At 30.1% G+C, this 17,587-nt stretch overlaps 1 protein-coding gene across 1 annotated transcript in view; it reads left to right on the top strand.

The window, feature by feature from the left end:
• Positions 1 to 17,587, top strand: part of LOC107437684 (protein madd-4) — a gene marked incomplete in the record, with an annotated part of 287,088 nt that overhangs the window by 181,271 nt on the left and 88,230 nt on the right. Inside the window, 2 exon segments of the mRNA XM_071184129.1 lie at positions 3,807 to 4,037; positions 5,927 to 6,071. Coding sequence (XP_071040230.1) covers positions 3,807 to 4,037; positions 5,927 to 6,071 — 376 coding nt within the window.

Here is a 17,587-nt window from a genome sequence, read left to right as displayed (position 1 = left end):
ATAGTATACCTATATTTTTCACAGAATAAATATCTCCCAATAAATTCCTTATTTTATTCAATATTCTAGTAAGGCACACATTTAATCTTTAATTCAAATATTTCCCTTTCCTGGGGAAAATACTTTTCTTTTTTTTAAAAAAATTCGGTATTTTTGAATGATTGCTGAACTCCCTAAAGAAAAAGTTTTTCCCTAAGAAGGTCATGCTGTGTCCCACTTGGCATTTTTCCTATATTTGATCTACACAGATTTGAACTTAGTGTCATTTCGCTTTGACAAAGAGTTTTTTACATATTTTCTCCTTAACTAGCTAGTATATAAATTGTCATCACCAGAATAAGACAATTCATCAATCTTATTGCTATAAAGATTACGATTAAGAACAAAATTGTCTTATAATGGTAAATAAAAGAATAAATTTTACATATTTTATTAAGTCTGTGACTTTCTTTGATGAATTATTCATTTTTTACAATAGTTTTATCTTTTGTTTACTAAATAATAGAATTTAATGATGTCCAAAAACAGATTTATATTTAACGAAAATTTTAATGATTATTCTTATTATAATATTTTGGTAATGATAATGAGGTTTAAAATATACAATGTAGCATTAATGGATATTTTAATATCGTTAACGGTTATAACTATTTTGCTGGTTGAAGGGTTTTGTGAAGTTAATGCAACTGTTTCGTCAACAAAAGACTGTGAGGTTACGGTAGACCAAGAGTTTACTAAACTATCTGTTAATTATAACGAAGTCTTTGTGGCAATGCACTGTTAAAAAGTAAAAAGAATACAGAATACGTAAAAAAGAATATTATTTTTTAAATATTTAATTCATTATGTAGCGCATACTTAAAATATTGTAAATAAAGGTTTTAGTAATACTTATTGATGATGATTTTATTGCGATGATTTTATTTTTTACTTCTAATGGTTTGATTTTGTAAATCATTGATTTTGTCTTGTATCGAAAAACATCAATATGATTAAGTTTTATCTGTCCTAATTAGAAATTAAAATTTGAACTGGTGTGCTCGATGAGCGAGTCGCTGTGGTATGTGATTCCTAGTCCTGCTTATAATTTAAATGAATCCTAATTGAAAGTTAAAATTTGAATGATTAATGTACTCGATGAACGAGTCGTTGAAGTATATGATTCCAAATCCTGATTAAGATTTAAATCAGCCCTAGTAGAAAGTTAAAAAATTTAAAACTGGTGTACTCGATGAACGAGTCGTTGAAGTATATGATTCCAAATCCTGATTAAGATTTAAATGAGCCCTAGCTGAAAGTTAAAAATTTTAAAACTGGTGTACTCGATGAATGAGTCGTTGAAGTATATGATTCCAAAACCTGATTAAGATTTAAATGAGTCCTAGTTGAAAGTTAAAAATATTGAAACGGGTGTACTCGAGGAACGAGTCGTTCAAGTGCATGAGTCTAAATTCTGATTAAGATTTAAATGAGTCCTAGTTGAAAGTTAAAAATTTTAAAACTGGTGTGCTCGATGAACGAGTCGTTGAAATATATGATTCCAAATCCTGATTAAGATTTAAATGAGCCCTAGCTGAAAGTTAAAAATTTTAAAACTGGTGCACTCGATGAACGAGTCGTAGTATATGATTCAAAGTCCTGCTTATTTAAATAAGTCTCAAAATTGGTGTGCTCTATAAGAAAATCGCAGTAGTATGGTTCCAAGTCCTGATTAAGATTTCAATAGTCCTCGTGGAAAGTTAAATTCTAAAAGAATGGTGGAAATGGTTAAAATCTAAAAGAATAGAATACTCGAAGAGAGTATCGTAGTAGCATATGATTACAAGTCATGCTATGATTTAAATAAGTCATACTGGTAAACTCTATAAGAATTGCAGTAGTATAGTTCCAAGTCCTGATTAAGATTTAAATAAGTCCTAGTTGAAAGACTGGTCGTCTGGGTGGTTAGGTCTTCATTAAATCTAGGTCATCTAGGTGCACTAGATGAACGAGTTGCAGTAGTATATAATTCTAAGTCCTGATTAAAATTTAAACAAATCCTGATTGAAAGTTAAAATTTAAAAGACTGTTGTTTATCTTTGCTTATAAAAGACCTTTGTTTTATCTTCATTTGAAAATCTAAAACACTGGTGTACTTGATGAATTCGTCGTAGTAGTATTATGATTTCAAGTTCTGATTAAAATTTTAATAATTTCTAGTTAAAAATTTAAATTTAAAAGATTTGTGAATCCCAGCAGAGAGTTGTTGCAGAATATAATTACAAGTAATTTATTTTGTATAATTTAGGTTGTGATTAATTGTTCTTATAAAATTATATGACAAATAAAGTTTCATTACATATTTAAAGTTTAAGAATGATATTTGAAATAAAAATTATATCGTAGTGCTTTGTTTCTGGACTGCATATATGTTTACGTTATATGCGTGATATGTGTTATATATAGGTTTTGTGAAGTGTGACACTTAATAAGATTGAGTAGAGGATGTCAGATATAAGGTGACATTATTTATGAATAACCCTTATGGAATTTTTTACAGCATTTGCAAATTATGACGATGTCTCTGCTACTATAAACTGTTAAAATAGAGATATATTTAGAAAATGTTAAAGAAAGAATGTTATTTTTTAAAATAAAAATTAAAACATATAACATACAACGGATGTTTTTGATTATTTTGTTTTAATTTTTATTAGTAGCTCAATTTCCATTATGTAGTTTTTGAAAAGTGCAACACATTCATTGAAAATAGTTTACTTTTGCAATTCCTTAAAACACCAATGATTTTCGTCTCTTTTTTTTTATATTTGAATGAGTCAAAAAATATATTTGAAGTTATTGATTACAGTAATTCAAATTACTGTAATCAATACAGTTATTCAAATTTCATTGAATCGATTATTTTTTTTTCTTGCGCAGAAAATAATTCGTTATACTAGTTTTAAATCACACGCTAGGACCATGAAATACTTCCAGAATATCTAAGAGAAATCTTTCCATCATATTATATTTTCATCCTATTATAAATCTAACTTATCAAACATTTTAACTATGCACTTTAGTTAGCGTTAATAAACAGACAGTCAGAAAAAATATTAGCTTTGTTGTGATTAAAAATATTCTTTACTCCAGTTTGCTAAATCACAGATTAAGGCCATAAAATGCTTCAAGATCTTCAGACAATGGACACTCAAGTGTAGTTTATCTATCGTGTTATTATGATTTTATGCAAATATAAATCTAAATGCTCAAGTATCCTCATTGTGCATTTTTAGTTAGTTCTTCAAAACGTTACTGACCAGTAACTTTGAAAAATAGTAGCTTTGTTGTAGTTGAAGATATTCTACATACATACTCACTATGCATTTTTATTTAGTTCTGCAAAATGTTCATAAACAGCAACTCTGCCAAAATGCTAGTTTAGCTGTTTTGCACATTTTACACTGACATATAAAGATTTCTGCTCTTTTATGTTACGTTTTTTTGTATGCTACTATTAAGATTTTACATGCGGTTTCGTTTACTGTTACTGTTACAAATACAAGCAACATAATTCAGGAATTTTTATTCTAGGATGCTAGTGTTAGAATTGTAAATGTGATCAAATATGTTTGCTTTAATCTATAATTTCTGAAATGGAGTAAAAAATGCTCTGAAATGTTTGTTTAGAATTGGATAAGATCTCTTTCGGCTCATATGAACAAGAACTTTTACTTTATAAATTCATTTCATAAGTCATTCTTTTTATTAAACACTGTATGTAAATCAGTTTATTTGCTACAATATTTATTTATTTTCTTATTTAGCAATGTGATGACCTTCGAGATTTCCGGGCTTCTCAGTGTACATCCTACAACAAAGTACCGTACAGGGGTCGCCTGTATGAATGGCTTCCTTACCAGGATCCTGAAGATCCATGCAGTCTCACCTGTACCGCCAAAAGTCATAGTTTCGTCGCCAAATTGGCTGATAAAATTAAAGATGGCACCAGGTGCAGGGATGGATCGTTGCACATGTGTGTGGATGGCAAATGTTTGGTGAGTTGGAACACACTTTTCTCTTTAGCCCACCTGATTTTTTCCCAAATTCGATTTCTGACCAAGATTTTATTTGTCTCAAGAGTAATTGACCTCTGTCAGACACCAAATGAAAATGAACAATGCTTGTATAAATGAATGCATTGAACGAGTTTTAATTCACGAGATTTTCCTTTCATTATTTACATCAATTTAGCAATATTTCAAAAACTAAAATCTCCACAGAAAAAAAACGTCTAAATATAGCGAAGATAAGCGAATTATATTATTAAAATAATATTGAAAAAAATTAAAATTTACTTTATTTTATAAAATGTTATTTTAAATTGACTTATTAAATTTTATTTTGAGAATTAATTAAGCATTTCAGAAGGTATACCTATTATAAGTTAATTAATTAATGATTCTTTCAAAAAGCCAAAATGTTTAAGAAACGAAGCTTTAACTTGTTTTTATAGATCCGAATGGAAAGTTTAACGCGAAAAAAAAAGAACGTTTATTTTTAAAGTTTTTATAAAATTTTATTTTAAGTGAGTTTCATATATCTCTGGGTTTCAGCTTATACAACGCCATAGATTTTTATAAGCTTATTTAATAAGCAATGTTAAATATATTACTTGATTTAAAATTTCATTCGCTTCAAAAACTTACAAATTGGAAATAACAGTCAACGTGATTCAAGCTCTCGAAAACAAACGCTCATTTTAAAGACTTGCCAGACGTGAATGAGAAGAAGCAAAAGTGATATCAAATATAAAATGTAAAGTTGCTAACGAAAAATGGAAAAAAGCTGAAAAACAAAACTGGGAAAATCACAATAGCCGAGAGAAAAAAAGATGAAAAAGAGAACAAGAAAACCCAGGTAACCAGGGTAAAGTGCATTTCCACGCGCTTTGGAGAAGTGGAGGAACTAATGTCGTTAACAGGAGAATCTGAATTCATATAAATAAAAAAATATACCAGGGCATCAAGATGAGCTGATGTAATGGGGTGGAAATTATTTTAGCATTATCGAAATTGAATTAATGTCCAAGATTCCAACAGCTATGCAACAATTGATGATTTTTCGTATTCTTGATAACGGACGTATCAATCGTGCTAAATTTTAAAACGCGTCGCGTAAGACGACGACAATCGAATTCTTCCATGGCTGCCACGTTCCCCAGATTTAACTCCTTCTGGTTTTCTTGAAGGGGTTGCATCAAAAATAACGTGTTCGTGCCCTATGCCATGTGATTTAACAGAATTACAACGAAGGATAACAACCGCATTCATTGCCTTTGATCAGGACAGAGTATCGTAGTATTGCAGAGAGTGTTAGGAATGAAAATTCAAAACTGAAGTTTACCACATCACCAAATGTTCATATATTAAACATTTGTGCTAAAAAATAATAAAATTTTTTACTGGGAGAAGTAAAATTTGTTGTTGGTAAAAATTGATGTTCTAGTATTGGTTTATTATAAGCCATCTAAACCCCGGAAGGAATTATGGCACACCCTATGTGTTAGGTAAAGTAACAAATTAGGTAAAACTAAGAGTAATGTAAAACATTAAGACATGTATAAAGTAATGTAATGGCAGTTTGTTACATAAAATATTTAGGAAAATATTAGGTTCCAAAATATATACTAATCAATGTAAAATTAGGCTATGTAATAAGTTAGGAAAATAATTAAGTAATATAAAATATAAGCCATTGTAATATTAGTCATGTGTACAATTTTAGTCATGTGGAAATATTAGCCACGTGGACAATTTTTCATAATGTCTATCATCAGTTAAAATATTGGCTAATTAAAAAGATATATTATAGAACTATATTTTAATATTGGACCTCAGGTAATCAATACTAATAGCTATATTTTTATTATTTTCTTTTTGAATAGCCTGTGGGATGTGATCTTACTCTAGGATCGGACAGAAAGGTAGATGAGTGTGGTGTATGCGGGGGTGACGGATCCACCTGTCGGCGCCCTGTTTATGTGTGGGGCAAAACACCTTTCTCGCCCTGTTCTGTGTCATGCGGTGGGGGTAAGTTCTTTACTTCTTTCTTTGATCAATTAACGAATAGAAACTACAATTTAATGATACCTCATTATCGTTTAAGTCGTGCCCATAACATGTGGATCAACATATGAACAAAAACTCACTTAACTTATTTATCCCAGTGTGGGTGTATAAGTCTTAAATTTGATAAATGAAACGTAAGGAGTGAATTATGTTTTAGCTTGTCTTAGAGATAATGATCCGAAAATGAAGTGTGTGTCGTAGTTTAAATAAAAAGTAAATATAGACAAGAGAAAACTTTATCAGTCCAAGCGACTTGGGTGGTATTGTTTGTTTATAACTTTTAATGGTTTCTTTAAAGCATTTAATTTTTCGTTATTAGGGCACATTTGAATTGTCTTTAATGAACTTGGGTATACTAATGCATTTATTTACTTTAGAATTTAATTTTTAAGTTCGTTTCTTGTAGTAAATAGTAGAGGTGACTTAAAATTGTCTGACGAACTTTCCCCCTTTGATGCAGATGAAATACCGGTGTCCGTTTTATATATTTTTTCTGACTCTAATTTGAAGTAAAATGTATTTTGGTATTTTTTAATTATAAAAAACGGTCTGATAGTTACTAAAAAAGTTATTAGATTGCTCGAATTATATTGTAATTTTTTTCTCCATCCAAAAATGTATCAATAATAGATTTTCTTTATAAATAAATTAAAAAAACTTTAACGATGAATATCGTTTTCTCTTAGATCTAAGTAGGGTAAACCAACCAGTGAAGGAACATTTCATATATATTGATTAAAAATAAGAATTTGAAAGCTTTTCTGTAGATTGATTGGTAACAATAGCTTACTGCCAAACAATAGGAAGTCATCTAGCAATGTTTTGGATTANTGAACGAGTTTTAATTCACGAGATTTTCCTTTCATTATTTACATCAATTTAGCAATATTTCAAAAACTAAAATCTCCACAGAAAAAAAACGTCTAAATATAGCGAAGATAAGCGAATTATATTATTAAAATAATATTGAAAAAAATTAAAATTTACTTTACTTTATAAAATTTTATTTTAAATTGACTTATTAAATTTTATTTTGAGAATTAATTAAGCATTTTAGAAGGTATACCTATTATAATTTAATTAATTAATGATTCTTTCAGAAAGCCAAAATGCTTAAGAAACGAAACTTTAACTTGTTTTTATAAATCCGATTGGAAAAAAGAACGTTTATTTTTAAAGTTTTTATAAAATTTTATTTTAAGTGAGTTTCATAAATCTCTGGGTTTCAGCTTATAAAACGCCATAGATTTTTATAAGTTTATTTAATAAGTAATGTTAAGTATATTACTTGATTTAAAAATTCATTCGCTTCAAAAACATACTAATTGGAAATAACAGTCAACGTGATTCAAGCTCTCAAAAGCGTGAATGAGAAGAAGCAAAAGTGATTTCAAATATAAAATGTAACGTTGCTAACGAAAAATGGAAAAAAGGCGAAAAACAAAACTGGGAAAACTACAATACCCGAGAGAAAAAAAGATGAAAAAACAGAACAAGAAAACCCAGGTAACCAGGGTAAAGTGCATTTCCACTCGCTATGGAGAAGTGGAGGAACTAATGTCGTTAACTGAGGAATTTGAATTCATATGAATAAAAAAAAGATACCAGGGCATCAAGGTGAGCTGAAATAATGGGGTGGAAATTACTTGATCATTATCGAAATTGAATTTATGTCTAAGATTCCAACAATTATGCAACAATTGATGATTTTTCGTATTCTTGATAACGGACGTATCAATCGTATTATAATCGTGCTAATTTTTAAAACGCGTCTAGTTTGTCCGAAGTTGCCAAAGTCGGACTGACAAGATGTGTGGTGAATGTCCAGTGATCATCAAAACTAATGGGATGTTTAAGAGACTTAATTTTAATTGCTTGGCGTCTTGATTTTCTAAATAACGAGCGTGAGACGACGACAATCGAATTCTTCCGTGGCTACCACGTTCTCCAGACTTAACTCCTTCTGATTTTTTTAAGAGGTTGCATCGAAAATTATGTGTTCGTGCCCTATGCCATGTGATTTAACAGAATTACAACGAAGGTTAATAACCGCATTCACTGCCTTTGATCAAGACATGTTGCACAGAGTGTAGTAAGAATTAAAATTTAAAACTGAAGTTTACCATATCACCAAATGTTCACACATTAAACATTTATGCTAAAAATTAATTTAATTTTTTATTAGGAGAAGTATTTGTTGATGTATTGGTAAAAATTGATGTTCTAATATTGGTTTATTATAAGCCTTCCAAACCCCAGAAAGAATTATGGCACACCCTATATATTTGGTAAAGTAACAAAATAGGCAAAACTGGGAGTAATGTAAAACATTAAGACCTGTATAAAGTAATGTATTGGAATGCAGTTTGTTTTATAAAATATTTAAGAAATTATTAGGTTCCAAAATATGTACTAATCAATGCAAAATTAGGCAATGTAATAAGTTAGGAAAATAATTAAGTAATATAAAATATTAGTCATTGTAATATTAGTCATGTGTACAATTTTAGTTACGTGGACAATTTTTCATAATGTCTATCATTAGTTAAAATATTGGCTAATTACAAATATATATTATAGAACTATATTTTAATATTGGACCTTAAGTAATCAATACTAATAGCTATCTTTTTATTATTTTTTTTTAAATAGCCAGTGGGATGTGATCTAACTCTAGGATCGGACAGAAAGGTAGATGAGTGTGGTGTATGCGGGGGTGACGGATCCACCTGTCGGCGCCCTGTTTATGTGTGGGGCAAAACACCTTTCTCGCCCTGTTCTGTGTCATGCGGTGGGGGTAAGTTCTTTACTTCTTTCTTTGATCAATTAACGAATAGAAACTACAATTTAATGATACCTCATTATCGTTTAAGTCGTGCCCATAACATGTGGATCAACATATGAACAAAAACTCACTTAACTTATTTATCCCAGTGTGGGTGTATAAGTCTTAAATTTGATAAATGAAACGTAAGGAGTGAATTATGTTTTAGCTTGTCTTAGAGATAATAATCCGAAAATGAAGTGTCGTAGTTTAAACAAACAGTAAATATATACAAGAGAAAACTTTATCAGTCCAAGCGACTTGGGTGGTATTGTTTGTTCATAACTTTTAATGGTTTCTTTAAAGTATTTAATTTTGCGTTATTAGGTGAACTTGGATATAATATTGCATTTATTTACTTTAGAATTTAATTTTTAAGTTCGTTTGTTGCAGTAAATAGCAGGTGAATTAGAATTGTCGGGCCAACTTTCACCCTTTGATGCAGATGAGATACCGGTGTCCCTTTTATATATTGTTTTCTGATTCTCTAATTTGAAGCAAAAATATATTTCGGTATTTTTTAATTATAAAAAATTATCTAATAGTTACTAAAAACGTTATTAGATTACTGGAATTATCTTGTAATTTTTTTTCTCCATCCATATCCAAAAATTTATCAATAATTGATTTTTTTTAAGTAAATTTTAAAAAACACTTTGCCGTTGAATATCGTTTTCTCTTAGTTCTAAGTGTAACAGTTTAATAATATTGAATTGGATTGGGTTGGTGCGTATAAAGTAACGTTGTTTGTGTATGTTTATTAAAATTGATAGATTGCATAATTGGATGTATCTCTGGATATAGTCATGATTAAAATAGGTAAATGATTGAAATGTCGTGATAAAACAAATTAAGGCCAAAATATATAAAAGGGTAATTAAATTAAATTAAATTAAGGGGGATGTGATCGTTAAGGAAAGTGGTAGTACAATGCTAATGTGGGATAACAATAACCCAATAGGTTCAAAGGGTCACAAAGTGTGAGGTTTGAACAAATTGGATAAATTGGTATCACCAAATTTAGAATAAGGGTGAAAACTAAGAAAATTAAAGATTAATGATAAATACGATAAAGTCATGCTATATCCAAACAATATATATGATTCAAACAGTAAGCTGATGTTTCCAATAAGAAAAACTAATAAATTCACATTTATGCATGCCCATAACAATAAAAAAAAGTACTCACCACATACAGAAGGAAAAAAGGTGATAACTAATAGCTATAAAGGTAAAGCTAAAAAAACAATCACACCAAACTCTCTGTTCAACTAAAAATTTATTTTTGTAAAACTACTTTTCGTAACAAACAAACAATATGATTGCAACACATTTTGTGGCACAGAAAAAATATATCTTTTAAAAGGAAATGGGTGACAAGAGAATTTAAAGAAACCAAAGGCGTCAGGCATGAAGTTAAATATAAAAGAACGATTAATTTAACCGTTAAAGTAAATATGAAAAGAAAACTTAAATTTGAGAGGGCTTTTAATGTTAAAGAAAATTAAAGGTATAACATGTTGATTTTAAATTTTACAGAAATTGATTACAGCTATGGATTTAATTTAAAACAAAGGTTAAGAAAAAAATGTAAAAAGAAATCCCTCGATACAGACCGAAGTCCGCATCTCGGAAAAAAGGAACCAGCAAGAAGGAAAAACCAACAGAGAATCTCCTTATAAAAAGTGACTTAAAAATTCCTTAACTGGTATAGGACCAGAAAAATTACGGCCAATTAAATTTAAAGAGGCGGAGAGTTTGAAATTTAAAGGAAAGAGATTGGTTAGATAGCCCCCCTAAAATTAAAAGAAGAAAAAGAAAGGCGTGAATAGAGGGGTTGGTTGACTTTCCCCACAGGAAGTGCGATGACCGCAATGACCATGAGAAAGGTCAACAAGAAAGTAATAAAAGATTGCTAAATTGAAAAAAAAAAGGAATAGCGTTTAAAGAAAAATTAAAGGCTTAAGTAAAATTAGAAATAAAATTGTCACATTACATTAAGTGTATATATGTGACACTAAGTAACTGCAAATGAATGCAAATTTGAACAATTGTTTGGAAGTGAGCCGTGTTTGGAAAATTTTACCTTTAATGCAAAAAAATATATACTGGTGTTTCATCATAACGATAAATTATAAAAATGCTAAATATGATATTTTACACTTATTTTGATCTAAATTGATGCAAAATAAAGAAAAAAGTACGAAAAAGATGTTTAATAAAAGTTCTGCGTCAAAAAGTTAATTCGCAATGGCGTTTGAAAAAAAAATGAAGCCCAGTCATGTTTTTTTTTGTATTTGCAACAACAGGTAGGTACTTTATTTACGTCACACTAGGGCTGCACAATGGGCTACTGGCGACGGTCTGAAAAACATCGTTATGGATAATCCGAAGGCAAGCCATCACAATTTTGTGAGGCACTTCCTCAGTTAAGACATAGATCTGAGAGGGAAGGAAATTTTCTCCAGATCTCGGTAGCCATGGTCCTGCTCAACGACTGACCACGGATTTTTCATTCCACAGACCTTACGAGGACTACTCGATGGGTCTTTGCGGGAATCGAGGATCGAGCCCCGGCCCCTCCGGACAGGAGTCCTAATCTCTAACCACTAAGCTACCACGAACCATACAGCAATAGCATGTAACGTTTTATTTATTCGTTGATTTTCATGCGTTATGCTATTTTTACTTTCGGTATTTTTCACTGTGTTTTTTTTTTTACAAATTTTTTTGTACTTATTATTTCAATGTTTTCGTAAAGTTCATAGTTGTTTCACAATTTTCTTTTATTTATTATTTATTTCAAAATTATTTATTTTTGTTCATTTTTTTGCAAATTTATTATCTTATTTGCTGCTTTTCTTACTATTTATCGTGCTGTTTTCTTACATGCGTTTCCAGATCACATTAAAATTTAAAATCCGAATTAAGCGCAGTTTTTAAACTTAATGGCTGCATTTTTATTTATTAATAACGTTATAATAATGAAAAAGATACATAATAATAACAACATATATTATCATATTTGCGTATAAATAATGAAATTATAATAATGCATAAGTTAATAAAGTTTTCAATCATGGTGCGGCATAATTATTATCGGATAGCAGCAATAATCTAATACCCTCTTTTAATTTTTAGCTAGTCATGAATATTTTGACACAAACATTTTGACTTTAAAAGAAGAAAACAAAACATAAAAAAACGATCGACATCAAAACGCTTCGTCTCTAAAAAACAATTATGTGACATTTATTTGCATAATAGATTGTTAGTTTTGTAAAAGTTTAAACTTAATTTTAGCTTTTTCTTTCATTTTGAAAAAAGAAAAACATGGACTTTAAAAATTGTCTATACATTGTCATTTTGATAAATAAGCTTGAAAATTTGCTTCAACTTTTATTTATAATAACATTTATGATTTAAAAAATAACTTATAACAAAAAATTGTTTTTAGTTAACAAATTTTATTCAAAATTATGTTTAAAATCATGTATACGAATCATTTTAAAATATCAGATTCATAATGTGAATCTGATCGTTAGGAATACAAGAAAAATAAAAATGTGTTTCGTCTATTCTATTTGTCGATATTTTTGAACTTTATTTTAATCATTTTATTTTGAATATTTGTTTATCGAAACTGAATTTAAAAATAAATTACTTTTTATGGTGATTTATACATTTTTAATCCCTATGAAATAAATTATTTACTTAAGTTCATGTTCTGCATTATGCATCACTTAGATATATTCTATTTAAAACTGTTTGTATGATACAAATTTGTTTCCTTTAGAAATATTCTACATTGCCAAAAATAATTTTTATCACTCATTAAAAAGGTTAACTATTCCAATCTATTTTAAATACTTAACTATATTTTACTTAACATTTAAACTATTCATCTAATAAAACTGAATTTGAAAATAAATTAGCTTTTCAAGCTATTTGTAATTTTTTTATATAATTTAAATTAACTATTTACCTAACTTCATGTTGTAAAATATTCCTCATTTAGATGTATTCGTTTTTAAGCAGTTCACTTAATATTAATGCATTTTTAAATTAGTTGCTGCAAAAAAAAATATATATATAAAAAAAAATCACTTTTATTATTCATTAAAAAGGTTGACAATTCTCATCTATTTAAAATGCTTAACTATATTTTTGCTCAATATTTGGAGTTTATAATTTATTGAAAATGATATGAGTTTGTAGAATTCATACTTAATTGCCAGTAATTCATCATATTACCTAATATCAACTTTGACAAGCACATCATGTTCTTCTTTTCTTCATGTTCCATAATTCTTAAGTATTATATTTATCTAGAGTATTCCCAGAATACGAACCTATTATTTTTCATTCAACTTTAAATCTCCAGAGAAATTTTCATTCCCATTACTTTGGCGATTAAACCTTTCATTTACCTCCATTGTAACTTGGCGTTAAATTGAAAATGGCAACATAGCATTCGAAGAGCGGTGAAAGCTCAAAAGGATTCGATTATGTTTCTTTGTGTTGTGTCAAGTTAATTATACGATTGGTAAGAGCGGATGCTTAATGACGATCCTGAAATTGATATTTAGTGGTTCAAATGTTTAATAATTGATTCGGGAAAATTATTTTGTTTACTTGCAGATTGCGTCGTTGATTGGTTGTTAAAATCTCACCGTAAATTTGTTTTCCCTGTTGGAATATGCTTGAACTAAGTGTTAAATAATGAATAAAGTTTCATTGCAGCATTAATTTGTGTAAACAATAGTATGTTGATTCATTTTAAATGCAAGTTTTTAATGCATTGATTTTTTTTCTTCGAATGTTTGAGTAAAAAAAATTAAGAAAATGGGAAGTGCTTAAATCATGGTTTAGCAAAAGGTCTCATTCCGGTATTCTGAAAATGATCGATGAATTGAAAAATTTATGAAAGAAAAATGGAGGGAAATTTAGGTATGTGTGGTTTTATGCTTAGGAAATGAGAATTTTTTTGAACCAAATTTTTAAGTCAGTTACTAAGGTCATCATCAAATGGCACTCACAGACGTTAAATGCTTTTGTACCAATTCTGAAAATGATCGATGAATTGAAAAAATTATGAAAGAAAAATGGAGGGAAATTTAGGTATGCGTAGTTTTATGCTCAGGATATAAGAATTTTTCTGAACCAAATTTTTAAGTTAGTTACTAAGGTCATCATCAGATGGCACTCACAGACGTTAAATGCTTTTGTACCAATTCTGAAAATGATCGATGAATTGAAGAATTGATGAAAGAAAAATGGAGGGAAATTTAGGTATGCGTAGTTTTATGCTCAGGACATAAGAATTTTTTTGAACCAAATTTTTAAGTTAGTTACTAATCTCATCATCAGATGGCATTTACAGACATTAAATGCTTTTGTTTCAAGACTGCACCACGTTGTTTCTGCAAGAAATGGTTATTTTTAAAACATTTCCAGTAGTTTATCCCAATTAGCAGTCATATGGGGCAGGGGATAGAGCACTTGCTTCCAATGTGTAGACCCATTTTCAAATCCCAACGATGGCTAACCGATGCAAATCTTGAACCCGGTTTGCACTGATTACAGTGCTGACGTAAAATATCCACAGTAGTAGACAGTTCATGGGTCAGAATTCCCTTGCCGTTGGGCTTAACTTGGAGAATTTCGTGGCTTTCGTCTCCGCGTAACTCAAACGCGGGTTAGTTCCTTCAGAACGTCCGCTATGGAGGCTAGTCTGACCCAATGCTTGATCCAGGTGCTTCTTTGTCTTTTGAGTTATGTTCAAAATAACAAGGCTACAAAGTTGAACATTGTTAGTTATAAACTCAGAATTGGGTCAGCTAATTAACGCCGGTTATAAGAAAAAATAAAATAAAAATAAATAGCAGCGCCATCTGAAGTAAGAAAAGCAATGTACTATTATAGATTTAAAAACAAATAACGATTCAAATATGAAATTTGACTTTGATTGCAAAATTCTTCGTAATAATAGAGCCTAATACTGAAAAGTTGCCGTAATTTTGCCTGTATGACACAAAAGCGTGATTATTAAAAAGGTTCAAAAATGAAGCTTGAGTAATTAATTTCGGAGTTTTTCTCAAGTTGGGGTCCTGGTATGCCATGTAAGATTTATATTTTCCCCCATGGTTCTTTCAGTTTTGCTATATATTAATTGACCAAAAGCACTCTATTTAAAAATCAACCCGCTGCTGAGAGGAAACATATGACGTATTGCATACTGGCGGCACAAGATGTAACTATTTTGTAACAGGTGTAAAAACAACATTTAGTAACAATTAACGGAATAGGATTTTTAGAACCGTAGTTGAATAGCTGACAGAATTTTGGGTTTACGACTACTAATGCTCAACTCCGTAGCCTAGTAATTTTGAACCCTGACGGCAAGGGGACTCTAACGCATGATCCGTCTACTACTGAGGATATTTTACGGCAGCACTGTGGTCGGTGCTAGCCGGGTGCGGATTTCGTATCGACCAGCTACCGCTGGGATTCGATCCCAGTTCACCTCAATGGAAGCCGAACTCTCTATCACCTGAGATCAAAAATTATGCTAAAAGAGAAACCCTTAACCCCTCCCCCACTTCGTTCCTTGGAGGATTTTTCTTGAGCCAGCACATTACCGTAAAACGCTTTATTTCAGAGTTGATTTGGAAAAAATTTCTCCCTGCTGTTTTTAAATTTTAGTCAGTGTTAGGCAGCGGGAATACAGTCCTCTTCATTAAAATATACTACGTGCTATGTGTATTACGACCCATAATATGAATACATTTTTAGAATCATTGTTAAAAATGAAGTAAATAAATAAGTTTATATAAGTGATCGTAAATTAACATTTAATTTAGAAAAAAATTCTGGATTATGATTGAGGAAAGCGGGATAAAAGATCAGGTTTCAATTGTCAATGAAACAGGTTTCGATGTTTTTACCCTGACTTCTTCAATGGTGTTTTGAACAGATTTTAATGGCGCTTTTGTTCTTTCTAAAGGGTGAAAAAAATTTTTGGTAAGCTTACGGTATTTTATGGTAACGGAATTATTGGTAAAAAACGACATAATTCTGAAAATATAATCAAGATGTACGGTATTCAAATCATTGATTTGCTAATTTTTCCGTTCATATGGTAACTTTTCCGTTCATATGTTCATTATCAGAAAACTATGATTTTCTATAATATTGTTTTAATTTCCACACATTTAGTAACAAATACAAAACTGAAAAATAAAATTAACAGATAAAATATTTCTTATCCGTGCTCTAAAAGGTATCGTGATAAAACTACCAAATTTTTTCACGTTTGCAAAATTTTATCACATGATATAAAACCCTATTTTATTGTTAAGTTTACTAAAATTGTTGCTAAAGCGCTTCGGTAAAAACTACCAAGATTTATGGTTTTCCCACTGAGTCAAAAACACGATAAATTTTACCACATTCTAATGGTTTCAACCATACTTTTTTCTCGGTGCAGCTTGAATATTGATTTACGTTCATCATGTTTTGACTTCTTAACGGCAAAAACTACCGAGATTTATGGTGTTCTCATGGAATTAGATACACAGTAAATTTTACCGTATTCTGGTACTTTTAACTATATTTTTTCTCGGTGTAGCTTGAATTTTGATTTGCTTTCCTCATGTTTTGACTTCTTAACGGTAAAAACTACCGAGATTTATGATGTACCTATGGAATTAGAAACACAGTAAATTTTACAATATTCTGGTTCTTTTAACAATATTTTCTCGGTGTAGCTTGAATATTGATTTGCGTTCATCATGTTTCGACTTCTTAACGGTAAAAACTTCCGAGATTCATGGTGTTCCCATGGAATTAGAAACACAGTAAATTTTACCATGTTCTGGTTCTTTAAACAATATTTTTTTCTCGATGCAGCTAGAATATTGATTTGCGTTCATCAAGTTTCGACTTCTTAGCGGTAAAAACTACCGAGATTTATGATTTTCCCATTGAGTCAGAAGCACAGTAAATTTTACCATATTCTGGTAGTTTTAACAAAAATTTTTTTCTCGGTGGAGCTAGGACATTGATTTGCATTCATCAAGTTGTGACTTCTTGATGATGATTCTAAAAATATATATTACGAGCAATGTTTATAAAAGACCCTGTAATCCCTCCCCCTAAAAAAACTGCATGTAACACCTGATATTTCGCTTGCAAAACAAAACGACAAGTAACAAACAGAATTTCTATTAATTACTCAAGCTAATATGATACATACAAAATCGCCCCATTCTTTTGTTCGACCATCTTTCTAAATATAAGGCAGGCAATAAAGCACTGCAGAAGATAATGAATAAAAAAAAAACTGTATCCCACTTGAGCTTTAGTACAATACAGGAATATAAAATGCAATTACACTGGAAGCGCACTCCGCCATTTCTTAATTCAGGTTGGGGTGGGCGTGGTTAAACGTCACGATGAGTGTCTGTTTCGTCCATCCTTCTGGTATCATGGGTATGCGTGTGCCAGGAATATTCTGATGAACTTTTTCCATTTTTATAGCCTAATCTTGCTTTCGCCTTTTTAATTATATCTTTTTGGCTTTTCTTTCGGCTTTCCATAAACAAGACAGGAGGAATATCATTTATATTTTATTGTGTCTACATGATTTTTT

The sequence above is a fragment of the Parasteatoda tepidariorum genome, chromosome 8 (assembly GCF_043381705.1).
Source record: "Parasteatoda tepidariorum isolate YZ-2023 chromosome 8, CAS_Ptep_4.0, whole genome shotgun sequence".
Lineage (NCBI taxonomy): Eukaryota > Metazoa > Arthropoda > Arachnida > Araneae > Theridiidae > Parasteatoda > Parasteatoda tepidariorum.
The sequence above is the reverse complement of the archived record's forward strand: the minus strand, read 5'-3'. Positions and strand labels throughout refer to the sequence as shown.